General features: G+C 38.0%; 1 protein-coding gene across 5 annotated transcripts in view; it reads right to left on the bottom strand.

Annotated features, from left to right (window-relative positions):
- ERC2 (ELKS/RAB6-interacting/CAST family member 2) overlaps positions 1-18,738 on the bottom strand; it is a 782,253-nt gene that overhangs the window by 553,793 nt on the left and 209,722 nt on the right. For all 5 annotated transcript variants that reach the window (XR_001145038.1, XR_001145039.1, XR_001145040.1 and 2 more), the window contains one exon: positions 8,774-8,848. Coding sequence is in view for 2 of the 5 variants with exons in the window: in XM_012720433.1 (XP_012575887.1) it covers positions 8,774-8,848 (75 nt within the window). In the remaining 3 variants the exon portion in view is untranslated. The remainder of the gene's footprint in view (positions 1-8,773; positions 8,849-18,738) is intronic.

Here is an 18,738-nt window from a genome sequence, read left to right as displayed (position 1 = left end):
ATTCTCAACTGCCATAAATAACCTGATTTTCTCTCCTGTGAAGCCTCTTTGTAAAAGAAAGAAAGAAAAAGAAAACAAGAACAGAAAAAAATAGTACATCTTTAAATATTTTTCATAAATGATTTTTCTTTATAAACTTTTTTTTTCTTTCTTAAATAATACTTCCTATTCATTCTTATGCAATGAATGTGCATTACTAAAAACATAAAAATTTAGGTTCGGGGGAAAGAAGAGTTAAGAAACCCTTTATAATTTCCCCAGTCCAAATTAGTGTTAATATCTTGGTACTGTTTTCTCTAAGCTTTTCCACATTGATAAATATAAGAACTCTAGATATAAAACATATTAAATCTCTAGTCACTATAAACCTTAGAAACATATCAAATAGTTGATTGTTTTATAGTTCTGTTTTAATTTTAAGTGATCAGTTATTAATCTTTTCCTTTGTAATATCTTTATTTTTGGTATCACCTTTATTGCTATATAATACACATATCATAAAATCCACCCTTAAGCATGCAACCCCAGGGTTTATACAACCATCAGCACTATAATACCTCTATAACCATTATCAGTCACTCCTCTTTCTCCTCTTTCCCTAGCTTCTGGCCACTAATCTGCTTTCTGTCACTATCAATGTGGCTGTGTTGGACACCGCATATAAATGGAATCAAATAATATGTGACTTTTTAAACTGGGTTCTTTTACTTAGCATAATGTCTTGAAGGTCATCTATGTTATAAATTGTGTCAGTTCATTTATTAAAGTCAAAAAAAAGGACAAGATAACAGTCATTTGAGTCATTTTAGCTTTGGGGCCACTATTAGTAACAAAGATATGAACATTTGGGTACAGGTTTTTTTGTGTACATGTGTTTCCAATCTGATGGGGTATACACCTAGGAGTAGAATGTCTGGGTCACACAGTAACCCTCTATTTAATAGTCTGAGGATCTGTCAAATGGTTTTCCAAAATTCACTGAAAATTTTTATATTCCACCATCAACATAAGAGGATTTCATTTTTTCCACATCTTCCATGACACTTGTTGTTATTTTCCTCTTTATTTGGTTATCCTAACTGGGGATAAGTTAAATCTAATTGTGGTTTTCATTTGTATTTCCTTAATGACAAAGCATGTTGGTAATCTTTTAATGTCCTTACTGGCTATGTATATGTCTTCTTTAGAGAAAAGCTTATTCAAATCCTTTATCCAACTTTAATAGGATTATTTGTCTTTCTGCCATTGAGTTTTTCTTACTTTTATTTTTTTTTATTTTTTTTAAAGATTTTATTTATTCATATACAGAACTGGGGTACAGGACAGAGATGTGGAGAGTGAGCAGATTCACCAGAGACAGAGCAGGGAGCAGAGCAGGCAGATCTATGAAGTACACTGCTGAGGGGAGCAGCGGGCGGGTCAGGAGAGGTCTGCCGCGCCATGTGGATTTCCTCTGGGGCAGGCGGGAATCGAACTCATGCGGAAGTGGCTTTAGCTTCTTAGTGCTGTGCTTTAACCCGCTGTGCCACCAGGGAGGGCCCAAGTTTTTCTTACTTTTAAATGACTTTTTAAATTAGCATACATTATACATAAGAAAGCAGTCAAATCATAGGTTTGCAGCAGATGAATTAGGATAAAGTGAACACATCTCGGCACATGTGAATGCACATGTGAAACAGAATATCACTGTACTCCAGAAGCTTCATTCATCCCCCTTCTCAAATTCTCTATCCTCTCCCCTACTCCAGCTTAATCACCAGCCAGATATCTAGCAACATGTATTACTTCTACCCATTTGGGGAACACATATAAACAGAATCACATTATATGTTTTTAGTGTCTAGCTTCTTTCCATGTTGTTTTGGTGATACTCAATTTTGTTGTTAGATAAAGCAATGGGTTAGTTCTTCTTCTTGCTATATGACATCTGGGTATATGAATATCTCACTATTTATTAATCTACTCTATTGTTGACAGCTATTTCATTATTTCAAATTGTCACATTTATTTGTGTTATGTCTCCTATTTTTACTAGGTGTTATATAACCATTGTTATATTTACTCCCAGGTAATTTGGGTATTTTTTTAAAGCTTTATTTATTTATGCATACAGAAGTGGGTTAAAAGCCAGAGGGGGGCGAGAGGATTTACCAAAGACAAAGTGGGGAGCAGAACAAGCCGACTGACAAACTACACTGCTGAGGGGAATAGCGGATGGGTCAAGAGAGGTCTGCGGCACCATGTGGGTCACCTCCGGAGCGGGGATCAATCTCATTCTGAGTGGCTTTAGCTTCTTAGTGCTGTGTTTTAACCTGCTGCACCGCCAAGGAGGGCCCTCATTTGGGTGTTTTAATACCATTGTAAGTGGTATTGTTTTCTAAATTTCATTTAGAAACAAGTAATTACTTGTTACTGCTGTATAAAAATATGACTCTTTTAAATATTGATCAGTTAGTCATATGTCACTACATTAGCTCTCTACGCAAGTACACGTAAGCCTCAAACATAGTCCATCAGAAGCCCCCTTCTTTAATATATTACTATTCAGATATTGTTTCTTTCATGCAGTTTTAACAAATTGTGTTTTCAAAATATATTTAAAATTTCAACTTTATGATCACACTGTTAACGAAAAATTTTCCCATATTTTTAATATCAATAAGTGATGTTCCACCTTCATCCTGATATTGGTTATTTTATTTGTATGCTGTATATTTTACTCAATGATTCTAACCATGATTTACCATTTTGGTTAATCTCACCAAAGAATCAGCTTTTGGCTTTATGTATTTTCTGCTTCATTAATTTCAATTTTTATCCATATTGTGTTTTTCCTCTTATTTCCTTATTTTTTCATTTGATCTCCCATTGCTTTAACTCTAAAAGCCTTCTCTCTATCAAAATGAATGACTTATTCTTCCCCAGACATGCCTCAAACTTTCTAGCCTCCTTGCATTTACTCACACAGTTGCCCTGTTTATCAATCATCCCTCTCCCTTTATCAAAATCATGCCAATTTCCAAAATCCCCATCAAATGCTATCCCCTCCAATGAGCTTTCTCTGCCCTTCTCTCATTTAATGTCCTCTGAGCCTTTAGCCCATTCTGCCATGCTTAGTGACTTGTTAGGTCCCAGCTTAAGTATTTCCTTCTATTCATTCATTAAAGACTTAGTGCTCAATTTTTCTGAAAGACCTGATATAGTATTGTGCACAAAATAGTTGGTTAATAAACACTGATGATTTTTTATTTCGTTTCAGGATTATAGCAGGATTTATCAACTAGTAACTCAAACATTTCTTATGATGTCATACACATCATAAGAAGAGTTTGGTCAAAAAAAGAATCTTTTTTTGTTGTTGTTGTTAGTTCTTCCTTGCTTCTAAATGACAGCCATATACCATCCAGAACTAGCATTTAACTTGACATTTTGCTTTTCTGGCTATCACATAAAACCCACATTTTCCACCTTATTTAAAGAAAACAGTTAAATGGAACAAGTTTATTTTTATTTTTTTAAGTTGAAATATGAGAAGATGAAGAAAACTGTCAAGAAAAAAATTAGCAAAAGGATCATTTCTGGTACCCTAAATGGACAGTGTTCTCAAAAACACAGAGCTTTGCAGGTTTTAATGAGCTGGACCCTTATAGACTATAAAGATTTTTAAACAAGGCTTAAAGCTTGTGGGGAGAGGTGGAAATAGGGTTTATGTTGATGACAGGGTTATATATTTGGCAGAGTAATTAAATATACACATAAAAAAGATAAATCTTGCCTTATAACACAAAGTATAATATCACAACTTTCCAAAACACCAAAGAGACCTCTCAGCTTTCATGAGTTGCCTCAATTTGTTGTAGTCATAATTTCCAAAGTGACTGTAGAAAAAGAAAATTGAATCTATGTGCTCTCCTCAGTAAAAGCAAAACTAAAGGATAGAGACTAGAATAATTCTGAAGGAAAAACCTCCTTTAAATCTCAGTCCCCAACCAACAAATGGAAGAACACTGGGCAGACTGCTTTTCCTCTCTAAACCATGGCTTTCTCGTTTATGAAGTGGGACTAATACTGCTAATTGACAGATCAGGGTGCCCTGCAACTGGTCACCATGGGTGGTAGTGGTATTAGGATGTGTGTTGTACTAATACAGGTACAGGTGGTGTATACTGGTTATCTTATTCTTACTCTTTTCAGTAGCCATAAAAAAGCAGGAACATTCTGCAGCATAAAGGTTTGACTAGAAAAACTAGACTTGACACAAATTTCCTATGAGCTCATCATCCTCACAGCAGAAATAATTCTTAGTATGCAGTGTTCAGACCCAAACAAGGAATAGTCTAAAAATGAATGAAATAAATGTAGGTAGAACCTAGAGCCAAAGAAAACATTGCAGCCACTTCATAGGGTTCTGAACTAGATCCCAGGACTCGAATTAAGTTCACACTGGGAATTGGGATGCATTCAATGGTCTAGATTTAGATTAGAAATCTTTCCCTTCCTAACTGTGTTTCCTTAGGAAAAGTTGCCAAGTAATAAGTAGCTCTGGCCTCCCCAGAGTTCCAGTGCATCTCTTTCATGCCTAGTGGAACTGAACTGGCTAAATTTGACCAAATATCAAGATATATTTTAAAGGTAACTTAAGACAATTGAAGAACAGCTCATCCCATGCAGAAGAACAGCTGTCATTTGCCTAAGCACAAAGACAGGGTTTGATTTTTTTTTTTGTTTGAATAACAAAGAGAGTTTAGTACTGAATGCAAAGTCACATTCTTTTATCAACAGTACAGCTACCAGCTAGCAATTTAACCAAGCTCTGTCATAAACTGCTAACTAATAAGTTCCCACTGAAAACCCTGGTGGGAAAAAAATGTTACTCAAGAAGAACCACTCATGACACACAGGTACCCTGAAATGGTCATGTAACTGGAAAATTAAACACCCACAATCCTCGCTCGCTTCCGATGTTATAGAAATACTGTCACATGGAGACATCATGCACTCAGCTTCTTAATCTATTTTAATAAACAAATTCACCATAAAAAAAAAACTTTCAGTAACTTTTACTAAATCCCCCTACATCACCTATATACATTTCATCTGATAAATTCTGCTAAACTTAGTGTTACCTTAAAGTCTGTTTTCTTGATAAAGTTTTGCTTAATATATTTAGAAAATGAAAAATTGGAACTCGTGCACTGTCTTTTCAGCTTGGGCTGCTAAGATGCCCTTAGCATCCATCTCAGTAACTACCACTATTTTTAGGATTGGTTGGGGTTTTCACTGTTTTAAGCTACAACTTTCTTCCTGTTCCTTGCTTTTGTGATTATTAGAGCTGTTGCAGTTATCTTGTTCAGACAGGCAGAAAGAAATGATCTGAAAATGGAGCTCACATGAAGGAAGCTAACATAACAGAGGGAATGGGAGAAAGTGGGATCTATTAACTTCACCTCTTTTGAGCCCCTAGATCAAGCTATACCTGAAGCAACACTCCAGTGTTTTTTAATTAAGCAATACATTTTCTTTTGGCTTTGGCCACTTCAAACTACACTTCAATTCATTTAAAAGTTTTAACTAGCAGAAAGAACAACAAATACTGTCATTCAGCTATATGAATGAACTCAAGAAAGTTAAACTTTCAACTATCATGTTTATGTCTTGTCAGGTTTATAATAAAAGCAGAGGCCCTCCCTGGTGGTGCAGTGGGTTAAAACGCAGAACTAAGAATTGAAAGCCACTTTTGCATGAGTTCGATCGCCGCCTGCCCCAGAGGTGATCCACATGGCATGGCAGACCTCTCCTGACCCGCCTGCTGCTCCCCTCAGCAGTGTACTTCGTCAGTCAGACTGTTCTGCTCCCCACTATGTCTCTGGTGAATCCTCTCACTGCCTCTGCACCTCTGGCCTGTACCCCAGTTCTGTATGCACAAATAAATAAATAAATCTTTATAATAAAAGCAGATTAAAAACACATTCTTTCAAAAGAATTAATATTAAAAAAATAAAAGGAGGGAAAACCTTTCAACTGCCTTTTTAATTGACAGTACTCCATAAAAGTAGAAAAAGGAGTTTAGTGAAGAAAAGCAAGAACAGGAGCAAAACCATTCACTAGAACACTAAATTTTAGAGAAACAGACATTTACTAAAGGCAAACCTGGCACATACCTGCCAGAGCAATCAGGAGCAAAATTAATACTTGGAGCTTCCTCCAAGAAGATAAATCACAAATAACTTCATTTACTTGGCTTCCTCTTATTATCATACACATGTCTCTAGTTCCCCAGCTCAATAGGTTGGCAGTAGATGTGAAGGCTACTAGAAAACTGCCTGCCCCTTTGATACAGGCAGATGGTCCTTCCCAAGTTGCCTCGCAGAAACATATTTTCACAACTCTACAAGTCCAGAGCAGCACACAGAGGCCCTCTAGAAGCAGACTGTGATTCCAAAAGCACTTGAATTGGGGCAAGATTTCACAGACTTTTCACAACAAATGCTTTCTCAAGTAGAGGCAAAGTCTATCTGTGGAGTCAAAAGTTCACCCTTAGTTTTGCTAAGTAAAAAGCAAGGGACAAATAGAGATGATTTCAAAGCCCTTATCTCATGTCACCTCCCTGAAACTATAGGTACCATATAGTCTGGGAAAGCTCCTTTTAGCTTTAGATTTTGCCAAGACACTAGATGACACAGATGTTTACTGAAGAAAGGTGTTGAAGTTAAAACACAATGATATTTCAATTTTAAGAGTCAGTTCTACTTAATAGTCAACCTCTATGATTTGTAAAATCTAGATTTGCAATACCCCCTCCAATTTCACAGGGAGATACTGAACAAAATCACAGGTGATCATAGGCTCTGTCACAAGCTACACACATGGCAGAGAAGATGACCCTTTACTAGCTGCCTCTATAACTCAATTTATGCCTATTGAATAGAGATGCTAATGGGACTCAGACTCCTTCCTGAAAAAACAGAAGGCAGCACTTTGAAAATTACCAAGCATCCATGAGACAACAGAAACATTCCAGACTCGATTCCCTGGCAAATCTATTAATCATCATTTGTCCTGAAAACATGTTCTCCTATAAATCAGCATCATTGGATCTATTTAAGAAAAAACACTCGACTCAACTTGTGCACACTATATACATGTGAATTTGCCCTAAAAATCATGTCTTCATGCATTCTCATGTAGAAAGCTTCAAGCAAGTGTTTTTATTTATGATTTGTTGTTGTGTAGTAAAGCAGATGATGCTAGAAGCTATAGGCTAGACTCAAGCATAGACATTCCTGACAAAAGTCACAGAAAAGTACTAATTACCTTTGGATAGAGGCCTTTATTAGGAAAACGTTCTGGAGATGCCATTTCTGGTTTCTTCATAGATTTAGATACGCAGTCTTTTTTTAATGATGACAGCTTGGAGGTAGACTTATATGCATCTTATTTTCTATTACTAATTATACTAGAAACTGGGGAGGTAGGTGTAGAGGCAGGTGAAAGGGGGACTGAACGACTGTCTCCAAAATAAAATAAAATAAAACTGTTTATCATTTTTGTCCCTTTGTATTTTAAAATTTTAATCAACTTTCAAGTTAGATACCAATGTGAGTTTATGAATCCTCCCCACTAAGTGTAGAATGATGGTTATTTTCAAAAGAAAATAAAATTACATAAATTCAAGACAGTTCATAAGCCAGGATTAACATTTATTTTTTAATCCAGTTGGTATTCTGGCCCTTTGATGATATTTTTTACAGCTCTTTGCTGCAAATGTGTGACTCACGTAACCTCATTGTGGAACATAAAATCTTAAAGCATATATTCCATATTTCAAAATCATGTGGTGCAAGAAAGAGAAAAAAATCACTCGTCAGCATTCTTCAGAGTTCTCAGATGCTGATAAATTCTTGAGCATTAACTCAAGCACAGAATGACCAGACTGCAAACGTTATAATTATTGTTATTATTAAATGGGACAGTTTTAAGTCAAGAATTATTCTTAAGATAAATATTATTTGCTTCCTTCCAGGAAAAAAAAAATGGAAGTAAAAAGACTTCACATTTCAAGATACTAACAATGCAACTGGGTTTCATTTAGATCTGTCTCATAATCATAGATCACGACTTAGTCATCATCATTTTCTTCATTATTCTTTAAATACCCAAATCCAGCCAGGAGGATCTTCGAATCCTTTATATAGCATATCTCTCTGTTTCCACAGCAATATGGGATGCCTTGTAACTATGTAGTAAATTATTATCACTTCCAGACTTAACTAAGAGAAAAAATTGGAGTTGTGAGAAAGTATCACCATTATTATTCTTTGAAAAGTAAATTTTGCTTTTACTTATTTAACAACTCCATTGCGCATAAAATAACTTCTCTGCCAAATCTTAGTTTCTCAAAGATGTCTTTTCTTTGTAATATGAATGGGAAGGAAAAAAAAGAATTATTCCAGCTTTAGAAATTTACTTATAAAGCACACACAAAACCTCCCTTATGGTTGAAAGCATTGACCAAGCTCTGAAAATGAATCCAGCTTCTTTCAGCCAAGGGACACTTGAGTCCTTTATTGTTTTGCCGGGAAAAGCCATCCTAATTAAAGGGCCAATAAATTAAATGTACCCAAGCAGGCAAAAAAAGATTGAGAAGAAAAGCACCACCAGGGTGCCTAGAAAAAAAACACAAGGTTCATTTTCCATGTTTATGTTAGTCACCACCAAGTCAGAACAAACTCCAGAGGCGCAGCTGTTTCTGACAAATGTGAACAGCTCCTACCTTCATTTCAATGACAGTCTGGAGAGCCTTCGTCTTGGCTGGCTCCGGCTGAAGTTGGCTTCTTCGGTGCAATTCCTGGGGAGGAACACGATAGAAATAAGCCTGACGGTTCATCTTCTGTTACACCATGACCTTCAGACAAGTAGCACACAGCCCACTGGTTCCAGGTTCAACGTGCACAGACATAAACAAGCCACAGGTGCTTCTTCCCCCGCTCTCTTTAGTATCGCTCCTGCCTGGAGCCTGCGTTCCTGTGAAAAGCTCCTGGCACATGCGCTATTTCTGAAACTTCCATCAATAATTAATGTCAACTGTGACAAAGCCAGCTAGTAATCATAGTCCAAATACTGTTCAACACTGGGGCTGCTGCCCAGCCATCAAATCATAATTTACTAAATTACATTACTCTGTGCCCCCAATACAAACACAGCAAAGAAACGGAGGAAAGAAAATGACTAAAGTGGCTGGAAATTCACTGCACGCATGGCATTTTGCTACTGAAGAAGGTTTGAAATGAGCAATTCCAATCCTTTCCAGTACAACTGTGTCACTTTGGGGAGTGAAATGATCTGATGAAACCCTGTGAATTTCTTGCATCCAAATTTACAGTTTCGGTCCTCATTCAAAGTCACATCTGTGGGTGATATATTTATGTACTCATGAAGCCAAGAAATTAAAATTGGCATTAATATCAACAGTGTTACAGGGGAGACAAAAAAGGGTCTCAAGCCAGATGTAGATCCAGAACTTCTGGAATATGATGAACATTTCTTTAGGTCAAAAGCAAACAACATAATTACAATTTTAAGCTTGATGATTTGCTCTTTGCATGTCTTCTCTCAAAAAAGACAGTTCTGTCAAGATATTGAAGATTGTCATGGCAGAAGAGAAGATATTCAGTTAAAGGTCAAGCTTGACTTTTCTCAGTAATTATCAGCAATTTTATGAAAGTAACCAGTGACAGGAATAAACAAAGGTATTGCCACACGTCCACGCTATGATACAAATCACCTATCGAACTATATCATTACAACTTGTTTTGATTTCCAAGTTAAATGGATTAGTTCTAGACATTTACAGTTCACTGGGTCACAAACATTTAATTTTTTTAAAACATGACATTAAAGAAGATCACCGTGATTTCTAGTTGTTGTTGTTTTTTTTTTCCCGCATAAGGAAATGGAAAATCAACGCCACCTTACCAACCACTAGTATCACCTTTTCCTTTCAGATCGAACATAGTAATGTGAAGATTCTCAGAACAGAATCCACAATGAAAAGTAGTACTGATCTTCCAAGATGAGAGAACTGATGACCTTTTGCCCATGCCATGTTCCAGACACTGTGGTGCATGTATCCAGGGACCAACACTAGGTAATCACTCTATTTTCTGAAGTGTAATGATGGTGGTTTGAGAAGTATTTTCTTCTCAGTTATCACTGAGGACAAATTAGTAAACCTGTGCAAAACTACTTTTCACTTCCAATTTGAGAAAAATTAGAATTCCTTTAAAAAATTGAGAAATTAAAATAGTTGATCTTAGTCAAAATTGTTTCACATTGGCTAGAATAGAATTTTTTTAGCATTTTCAATATATTTATTTCATCATCCTTCATTTTTGTACAGTGTGTGATTTCCCCCCAAAGTCCCCACACCAATTTACCAGTGCACCAACACCACAGTCCACTGTGCTCGTCCCACTCTGGTCCGGATCCTAAAGTAGATTATTTTTACTCTAATATATACCTAGGAAGAATGGAGTCAAGTATTACTAAATGTATTTAATAAGAGAAGAAACAGGAAGAGATCCTGCGTGCTTTTGGAGGGTGTGGGTTGCAAAGACCTGGCAATATTGATCATTTTTAGGCTCCGGGGAGATGACCTCAATAGCAACTGTCCTTTACTAAGTACTTAAAATGTTCCCTGCATTAGTTGGCTCTTTCAAGCCTCATCACTACTCTATAAGAAGCAGGACCTGCATTGAACAACTAGTCACCAACAGGCCAAGATCAAGCAATTTAAGTAGCATTATTGAATGCGAAGTTTCAAGAGAAATGTAACTGTATGGCATTTCTACCATATGAACAAAATAGATGTAATAGTCTCCAAAATATAGACAGTTGTAAAACATAACAAAAACTTAGGAAATTGTAAGATCTCAATATAATTTCTTTAATTATGACTCTGTATATCTATTTGATATACAATATTTGACGTTTTTGGACCAGCACAACTTTGTTCCAGCACACCATTGGGTGAGTCACAAAAAGACTCAGACTTCAAAAAATAAAAAATAAAAACAACCTACTTAGCCCTCAACATTACTCCCAAGATTGAAGGAGTTCAGTGAACCAATAAAATCTCATAAATGAAAAAAACAAAGTCATTTGCCAGAGTTGCTCTGGTAAATGGTAGAAGGAATATATTTAACAGGTCACCAATTCTAATGCCATGTGACATCAAAAACATCTAAATGTGAAATTCATAGTAATGCTCTACCACAGCCAATCCCTATTCTAGTGTAAAAATCGTAAGATAATTTGAGAAGAAAGGTTGAGCTTGTATAAAGCAAATAAAAATAATCAAGAAGCAACTAAGCACCACAATGAAAATAAAAACCATAGGGTAAAGGCATATGTTGTTATAATTTCTGCCAAGCATGAAAAACATTTTTAAGAGCAAACATGTAATAACAAAGCTAAACTTGTAGCAATAGTTTTGCAAAACTGAAAACAGAGTTCTCTTTGCTATAATTATACAAGTAAAATCATAATATAAACCAGCTTAAATTCCAAGTTGGACACTCTCTATCACTCCTTAAAGAAATAAAATATCCTATTACCCAGGAACTGTAATTTTCCTATCATTACACTATTTTTTAATCAACCTACAGTTTCTGAGGATCACTTTAATTCCTAAGATGTCCACCAAATGAAGACGCAACTGCCATGCAGATTTCTCAGGCTGTCAGAAACTTCCATCTCAGAAACTTCATTTATCATTAAGATTTAGGACCCCAAAAATGCTTACTGCCTGTGGCAGAGGAGGAGGTGCCCAAAAGAGATTTGTGCTTCTCTTCATTAGCTTAGAACTGTTGCTAGGAAGCCCCAACACCATACCGCCATGTGTCTTATTTCTTGTCATTAGAATGTGGGTAGTGGCACTCCACCTCCTTAGCAATCTCAGTTCCCAGGTCAGTCCCCAACTCTCCCTTTCTACTGGCCAGACATAAAGGACTCTAATACTTAAGAAGATGGCAGAACCCCCACAGTAAAGAATCTGGGTTCCTGAAATGCCATGTGAAAAGGCTACTGAATACCCACATTGGACATGGCTGTACATGAAAAAGCTTTCAGGCTTTTTCTGTAGAGATCCCAGATCTCCCTGCCTTGACTGCCAGGGCTACAAAAAGAAATAATGCCTAATTAGTCCTTGTTTTGAATCACAAAAGTGATTTTAAAATGTTAGTACTTGACAAGTCTTTCAAAACAGGCAGTAAGATGTGTGGGTTGCTAGGTGCTCCAACTTACCCTAACCATCAGAAAGAAGTGCCCATTATATACCCATCTTGAATGACTGGGCAATGTCCCCAGGAGATTTGATACAGCTATGGAGAAGTACAAGACTAAACTCGCTCTGATAGTTTTTAAATAACTGGATACCCAAGTGCACTGAGTCACCAATCTCTGTAAGAACCAACACAGAGATTCTCTCCAGAAATGGACACAAAAGTATACATAGCCAAAACAGTGTGTACCATGTAGCTAGTTCATATGACCTGCCTCTGTTCACTTTGAGGCCCACTACAAGCCAAAAAACACTGAGGAAAGTCAGTGTTTGGGAGTCAGAAGCCTGTGGTTCCAATGGCAGAGCTTGGCATTCCCCTGCCCCTGTCTCAGCTGCAGGATAAGGAGCTTCCTGAGTGGGTTTCTAAGGGTCCTTTCAGCTCTGAGAATACTCAGAACTTTAATAGGCAGATAACTTTCAAATGCTGATCTCTGCCTGGTATTGTTAATCACAAGCATTCTCAGTCTTAAAAGCAAAAAAAAGAAAAGAAAAGAAAAACTGACAGCATCACAAAATTTAATGTCTCATTGTGGCACTGATCCCCAGGTTATATATTCCCCTATAATTTCACAGCTACATTGACTGTTTTAAAACTGTCAGCTTCTCCATCATGGACATATACCAAGGATCCAGAATTTTGAGCACAAGTGGTTTGTCAAGATAATATTTATTGGCAGTGAGTAAGAATCTATAGTCTAGGGCCCTCCCTGTTGGCGCAGCAGGTTAAAGCACAGCACTAAGAAGCTAAAGCCACTTCAGCATGAGTTCGAACCCCGCCCTCCCCGGAGATGATCCATGTAGCGAGGCAGACCTCTCCTGACCCGCCCGCTGCTCCCCTCAGCAGTGTACTTCAGCCATCAGCCTGTTCTGCTCCCTACTCTGTCTCTGATGAATCCCTGCACCTCTGGCCTGTACCCTAGTTCTGTATGCATAAATAAATAAATCTTTTTAAAAAAAATCTGTAGTCTAGTAAATTAATCTGGAAGGGCATTAGCTTCCAAGATTAACCTTACTAAATAATATTCATATACACTGCATACCTTTCAATAGATTGACCAAAGTACAAACAAGCAAACAAAGCAAAACTTAAAATTGCCAAGCCACAGGTAATTTACTTACTGTACTGGCAATCTTCTGCTATGTTACAAACCATACCAGATTTAATGGTTTCAAATTACAATGTTTTATTATGCTACAGAGTTCACAAAGAATAGTAAAGGAAAGGTTTGTTTCTAAACACTGATAGCATGATTCGGGAATCTGCAGCTGGTAAATCTACTTCCAAGATGGCTTCATTACTTACTTCTCTGGTAGTTTATGAAACTGGGATTAGTTTGAATTGTCAATTTGAGCACTTGTAGATTGCATCTCTATGTGGCCCTCATTTCCTCACAGCATGCAGCCTGAGGATAATCCAGACTTTTTCATTTGGGTGTAAAGATTCCTAGATTTTATGTTTTAGCAAATAAACCGGAGACTACATGACCTTTTATTCCCTGACCTCAGAAATGTCTTCTCTGCTCACTTCTCTGCTGTTGGTTGACACCATCTCAAGCCTGCTCAGATTCCAGAGAAGTATGCCAAAGATTTGAAGTCATATTTTTAAATTGCCAACCTTCAGGAGAAACTAACAGCAAAGTAACACTATAATCTCAAATATCAAATCATGTTAGTCTTAGATATGGCAAATTCACATATTTAAATATAACTTAATGCCAGAAAATACAGCAGGGAGTTAAACACAAATATCCTGTCCCTCATAGGTATTTGAGTTCGGATTCCAATAACTTAAAAAGACCAAACCCATTTGTCACAAGTGCTATAAAGGAAAGTCAGTAAGATAAAACAGAGCTTATTAGAGAAAAGGGTATCAATTGCAATTTTAAATAGAATGGTCAGGAAACTATTCATAGAAAGGTGACATTTGAACAACAATCTAAACAGAACAAGAGAATCAACTGTGAAGTAAACCCAGGCAGAGGGAATGGAAAATGTGCAAGTGCCCTATGCTGTATAAGGTGTGAGAAAAGAATAGTCAGAGAAACACAAGAGGAGTTGTAGGAGGAGAAGGTGACTGGAAATGGGTCCTATATTTGGAGTCTACTGTAGGTGCAGTGGCTTTACTCTGATGAATAAGGGTTCTGAACATGGCGCATGACAGGATATATGTCACTGACTTACTTCCAGCTGCTGCACTGAAGTGTGGGTTGGATTTGGGGTGGTGGCGATGTAAAGGAAAGGACAGAACCATAGGGAGTAATAAGAAGCAACAAAAGTAACGCCACAGTGGCACAGTGAAGGCAATGACAAAGAGTTGAGTCCGGGTATGTTTTGAAGGTAAGGCTGGCGTAGATTCTAGTAATTTAATTATAAGGCTGACCTAATAAACAATTATACTAAAGTGTGAATCCTACAGATGCCCTTTTCAAGATCCCATGGAATATTTTAGAAGACTGATCCCATACTAAGTCACCAAGAAAAAATTGCAAATGTATTTCAAAAGATATAGTAATACAGGCCACATTTTTTACCCACATAATACAAATAAGAAAAAAAAGGTTAAAAATGAAACTTCCCTATTTTACAAGTCAAGTTCATAAAATCTTAAAATTCATAAAAGTTAGCTTGATCTTCTCTTCTCCACCTATCAGATGTATGGTCTTGGGCAAGTTCCTGAATTTTCTCTTGTTCTCAGGATGGTGAACTGAAATGAGATAAGAACATGAAGTCTTTGACTGGATAGCACCCACCCAATATACAGTCAATGATTGAAACTTATCCTCACTATCGGTTTTGCTCCTGACTACTACTTCCTGAAAGCATATTAGAGAGCACAGCCAGACAGATGCCTTTCCTGCCGACTTGTTCTGGGCTGTGATCCTACCTAGCAGGCAGGCATGGCTACAACAATTCAATTCAAGGCATAAGCTGAAGGCCCTCCAGATGACAGGCAGACACATGCACAGAACCCTGACCTCACAAGCTGACACTCTAGTCAACTGTTTCTTAATGGAGATGCCATGCCTAGAGGGTTAGTGACCAAGGCAATTGCTCATTGGAATTGGAGTGGAAGGAGTGATAAAGAGAGTGCTGGGAGGTGACAGATGGGACAGATTGTTTAAGGTCACATGAAATATATATGTAGGAACTCATAAAGAGAATCTTACACTGAAGGCTTTGAATTCTAGTGAAAACGAATAGTTTCCATGGAAATACATAAAATGATAAGTTATTTTATTTTATTTTATTTGGTCTTCAGTTACTAACATAACACATGGTTTATATCCCATAATTTACTCCTTTCACTAAGTCTGCACTAAAAACTGTTTGACAGACTTATTTTGGTCCTTTGGAAGCTATGACCTTGGGGATTATAGAAACTAATAGAATGAAAATCCAGATTTTAAATAGTAAGTCACTAATGTTAGCAATGTCCTAGAAGAAACAATAAAGTTTAGTTATTTGATTCAAAAATTACCAAGCCCCCAATGCCTGTTGTACAATGGAGAGACAAGATAAATAAAGCACCAGGTGTCAAGGAATTTGATTGTCTAGTATGACCAGAATACAAGACCATAATAAGAGCAGCCACCACATACAGAATGCTTCCCTGTGCCCCATCCCATGCTTCACTTTGCTCCTATCAGGCTGAATGTCATCCTCAGGTAGCGGTTTCTACCCTGAGGGGAAAGATGCAGACATTTAGAGGAATTCAATAACATGCCCCAAATCATAGTACTAGAAAGATATGAAAGTGGGACCAAGATACCTGACACCCAAGCTCACACCCTAAATTTTTTTTTAAAGATTTATTTATTTGTGCATACAGAACTGGGGTACAGGCCAGAGGCTCAGGGGCAGCGAGAGGCTTCACCAGAGACAGAGTGGGGAGCAGAACAGGCAGATTGACAAAGTACACTGCTGAGGGGAGCAGCAGGCAGGTCAGGAGAGGTCTGCCACGCCATGTGGTCACCTTCGGGGCAGGCGGGAATTGAACTCATGCGGAAATGGCTTTCGCTTCTCAGTGTTGTGCTTTAACCCACTGCGCCACCAGGGAGGGCACTCACACCCTTAATTTTTAACATCACTAACATAACACTTGCCTTATATTGCTATTTGTGATTCCCTCATGCTTTGCAAACACTTGGGATTTTAACAGGTAACTAAATCTGACTTCTGTTTTGCTTCACATTTCCCTTACAGAAACCAACAAGTTGAACAACATGCCATGGGAGAAAACAAGAAGCGAGTATCCAGTCCTGATCAGGAAGCAGAACTATGAAAAACGTGGTTCATCTTTATTCTGTAGCTATTCTTCTCTGCTGAACTCTATTGGACTCTTCTTTTTCTGAACTGAAATTCTTCTTGAACCATATATGCACTCCCTTTGTTCCACTTACTTGGAAATATAAAGAACAAATAGGACCCATCTTTTCCATGATGGAAAAAGTCCCATCCAAAGTCTTTCCTACAAGGTGTCACTGTTTTATATGGCCAGCACTGGCTGTTCAGCAACATTCCCCATAGCCTACATACATCTGATCATGTCTAATCTTGGAAGATAGGCAAGATTGAGCCTGGTTAATACTTAGAAAGTACCTGAGAAAATTGGATGCTATAAGCATTTGGCATAGGGTCAAGAACCACAGAGGATTCTCAGACCTTGAAATCTATTGGAAATGACCAGCAGGATTTCAAAGTTGCACTAAACTGATGGTTTCATTTTCCTTCCATATCTATTTGAATGGAAATGTCTCTGTAACTTCTTGTGAGATAATAAAAGTGTGTTCCTTTAAGTTGCTAATGTATGGTGATTTGTTATGAAAGCAATGGAAAAATAAAATCAAGTGTTTTAACATTTGGACTCCCCTATTAGATAATTCTTTTTATATTGTGGTAAATACATGCCCCTGAAGCTTCTGTACATGCATCATTGTTCTACTCAATCAGAAACAAAAGAAGAAATCGGATTCCTCTCCATGATAACTTCCTGGTCTGAAAATCCTTCTTACTAGAGTCCTAGTCTGTCACTATTTCTTTCATGACATGGTGGCAGGCAAGCTGGGCAACACCCACCTCACTTCTCTTAGTCCACTTCCACTTCCTAAATGAGATTCCCCAGAGGCAGAGGCTGAGACAGAGACCTTTACTCAAGTAGTTTCTAAATAGAGGGCTCAGGTGGGGGCCCTACAGGGAGAGGAAGAAGTAAGCAGAGATGTTTTCTAAGGATTCTGGCCTGAGCTTGAGCTGCAGGGAGCTCTAGGAAGTAACTAAGCAGCAGAATCTGTCTCCCTTTAGGCAGAGGGCCATACCACTATACCTTTGCTCTAGTCAGTCACTTCATGGGTACTTCCAGACCCTTCTGGAGGAAGTTTAGCAACTAAGGCACCTAAAGGCACACGCCCAGTAAATATCACAGGTGCCAACCTGAAAGACCAATTCTGCTGCGCCATAAACAGGATGCCAGGTGGTCCGAGTGAGGCGAAATTAGCTTTTGCCAACAGCTCATGATTCAGTGGTTATTTATACTCAAAACTCCAGCTTGGTCTGAATCACTAAGGAGTGAAAAGGGTTGAGGTCCATTTCTCTTATTCTCGATAAATGGCCTTAAAACTTTTACTTCAGGCCCTCCCTGGTGGCGCAGCGGGTTAAAGCGCAGCACCAAGAATCGAAAGTCACTTCCGCATGAGTTCGATCCCTGCCTGCCCCGGAGGAGCACATGGTGCGGTAGACCTCTCCTGACCGGCCCGCTGCTCCCCTCAGCAATGTACTTCGTTGATCTGCCTGTTCTGCCCCCCACTCTGTCTCTGGTGAAGCCTCTCACTGCCCCTGCAACTCTGGCTGTACCCCAGTTCTGTATGAATAAATAAATAGAATCTTTAAAAAAAAAAAAACTTTTACTTCAGCAGTGTATGTCTGTTTTATACTCAAATGAAAGTCTACATCACACAAACACTATAAAATTGAAAATTGATTTGGACAATGTGATGGATCCTTCAGATAGGAAGGCAGGCAGAGTGATGCCTGCCATCACGAGAGTTATTCTCTGGTGGTGAGGTGGTCAGAAATATGCAAAGAAACAAGCTAAAATATCGCAAGTGTGTGCAGACTATAAGTGCTTTACAAGCACTAGCACTAAGTGGATGCTGAGAAGGGGATAACAGGGAGGAAACAGTATCACCGACAAAAAGCTGGTCTACTGAGTGGTCAAATTTCTAATGTTCCAGTCCTGAACGGTAACAGCAATTAAGGCACTTTACTTTCTCCTGCTATCACCTCCTTTAACTTTAACATCCTGGTTAAGGAAGGTTTCCCAGATGGGTAACATTCAAACTCAGACCTAATGGATGAACAGAAGCCAGCCATGCACATACACACAGAAGGAACCAAGGAAGTAG

The sequence above is a fragment of the Condylura cristata genome, unplaced genomic scaffold, assembly GCF_000260355.1.
Source record: "Condylura cristata isolate star-nosed mole 26May11 unplaced genomic scaffold, ConCri1.0 scaffold00004, whole genome shotgun sequence".
NCBI lineage: Eukaryota > Metazoa > Chordata > Mammalia > Eulipotyphla > Talpidae > Condylura > Condylura cristata.
This window is presented reverse-complemented; position numbering and strand designations above follow the sequence as displayed.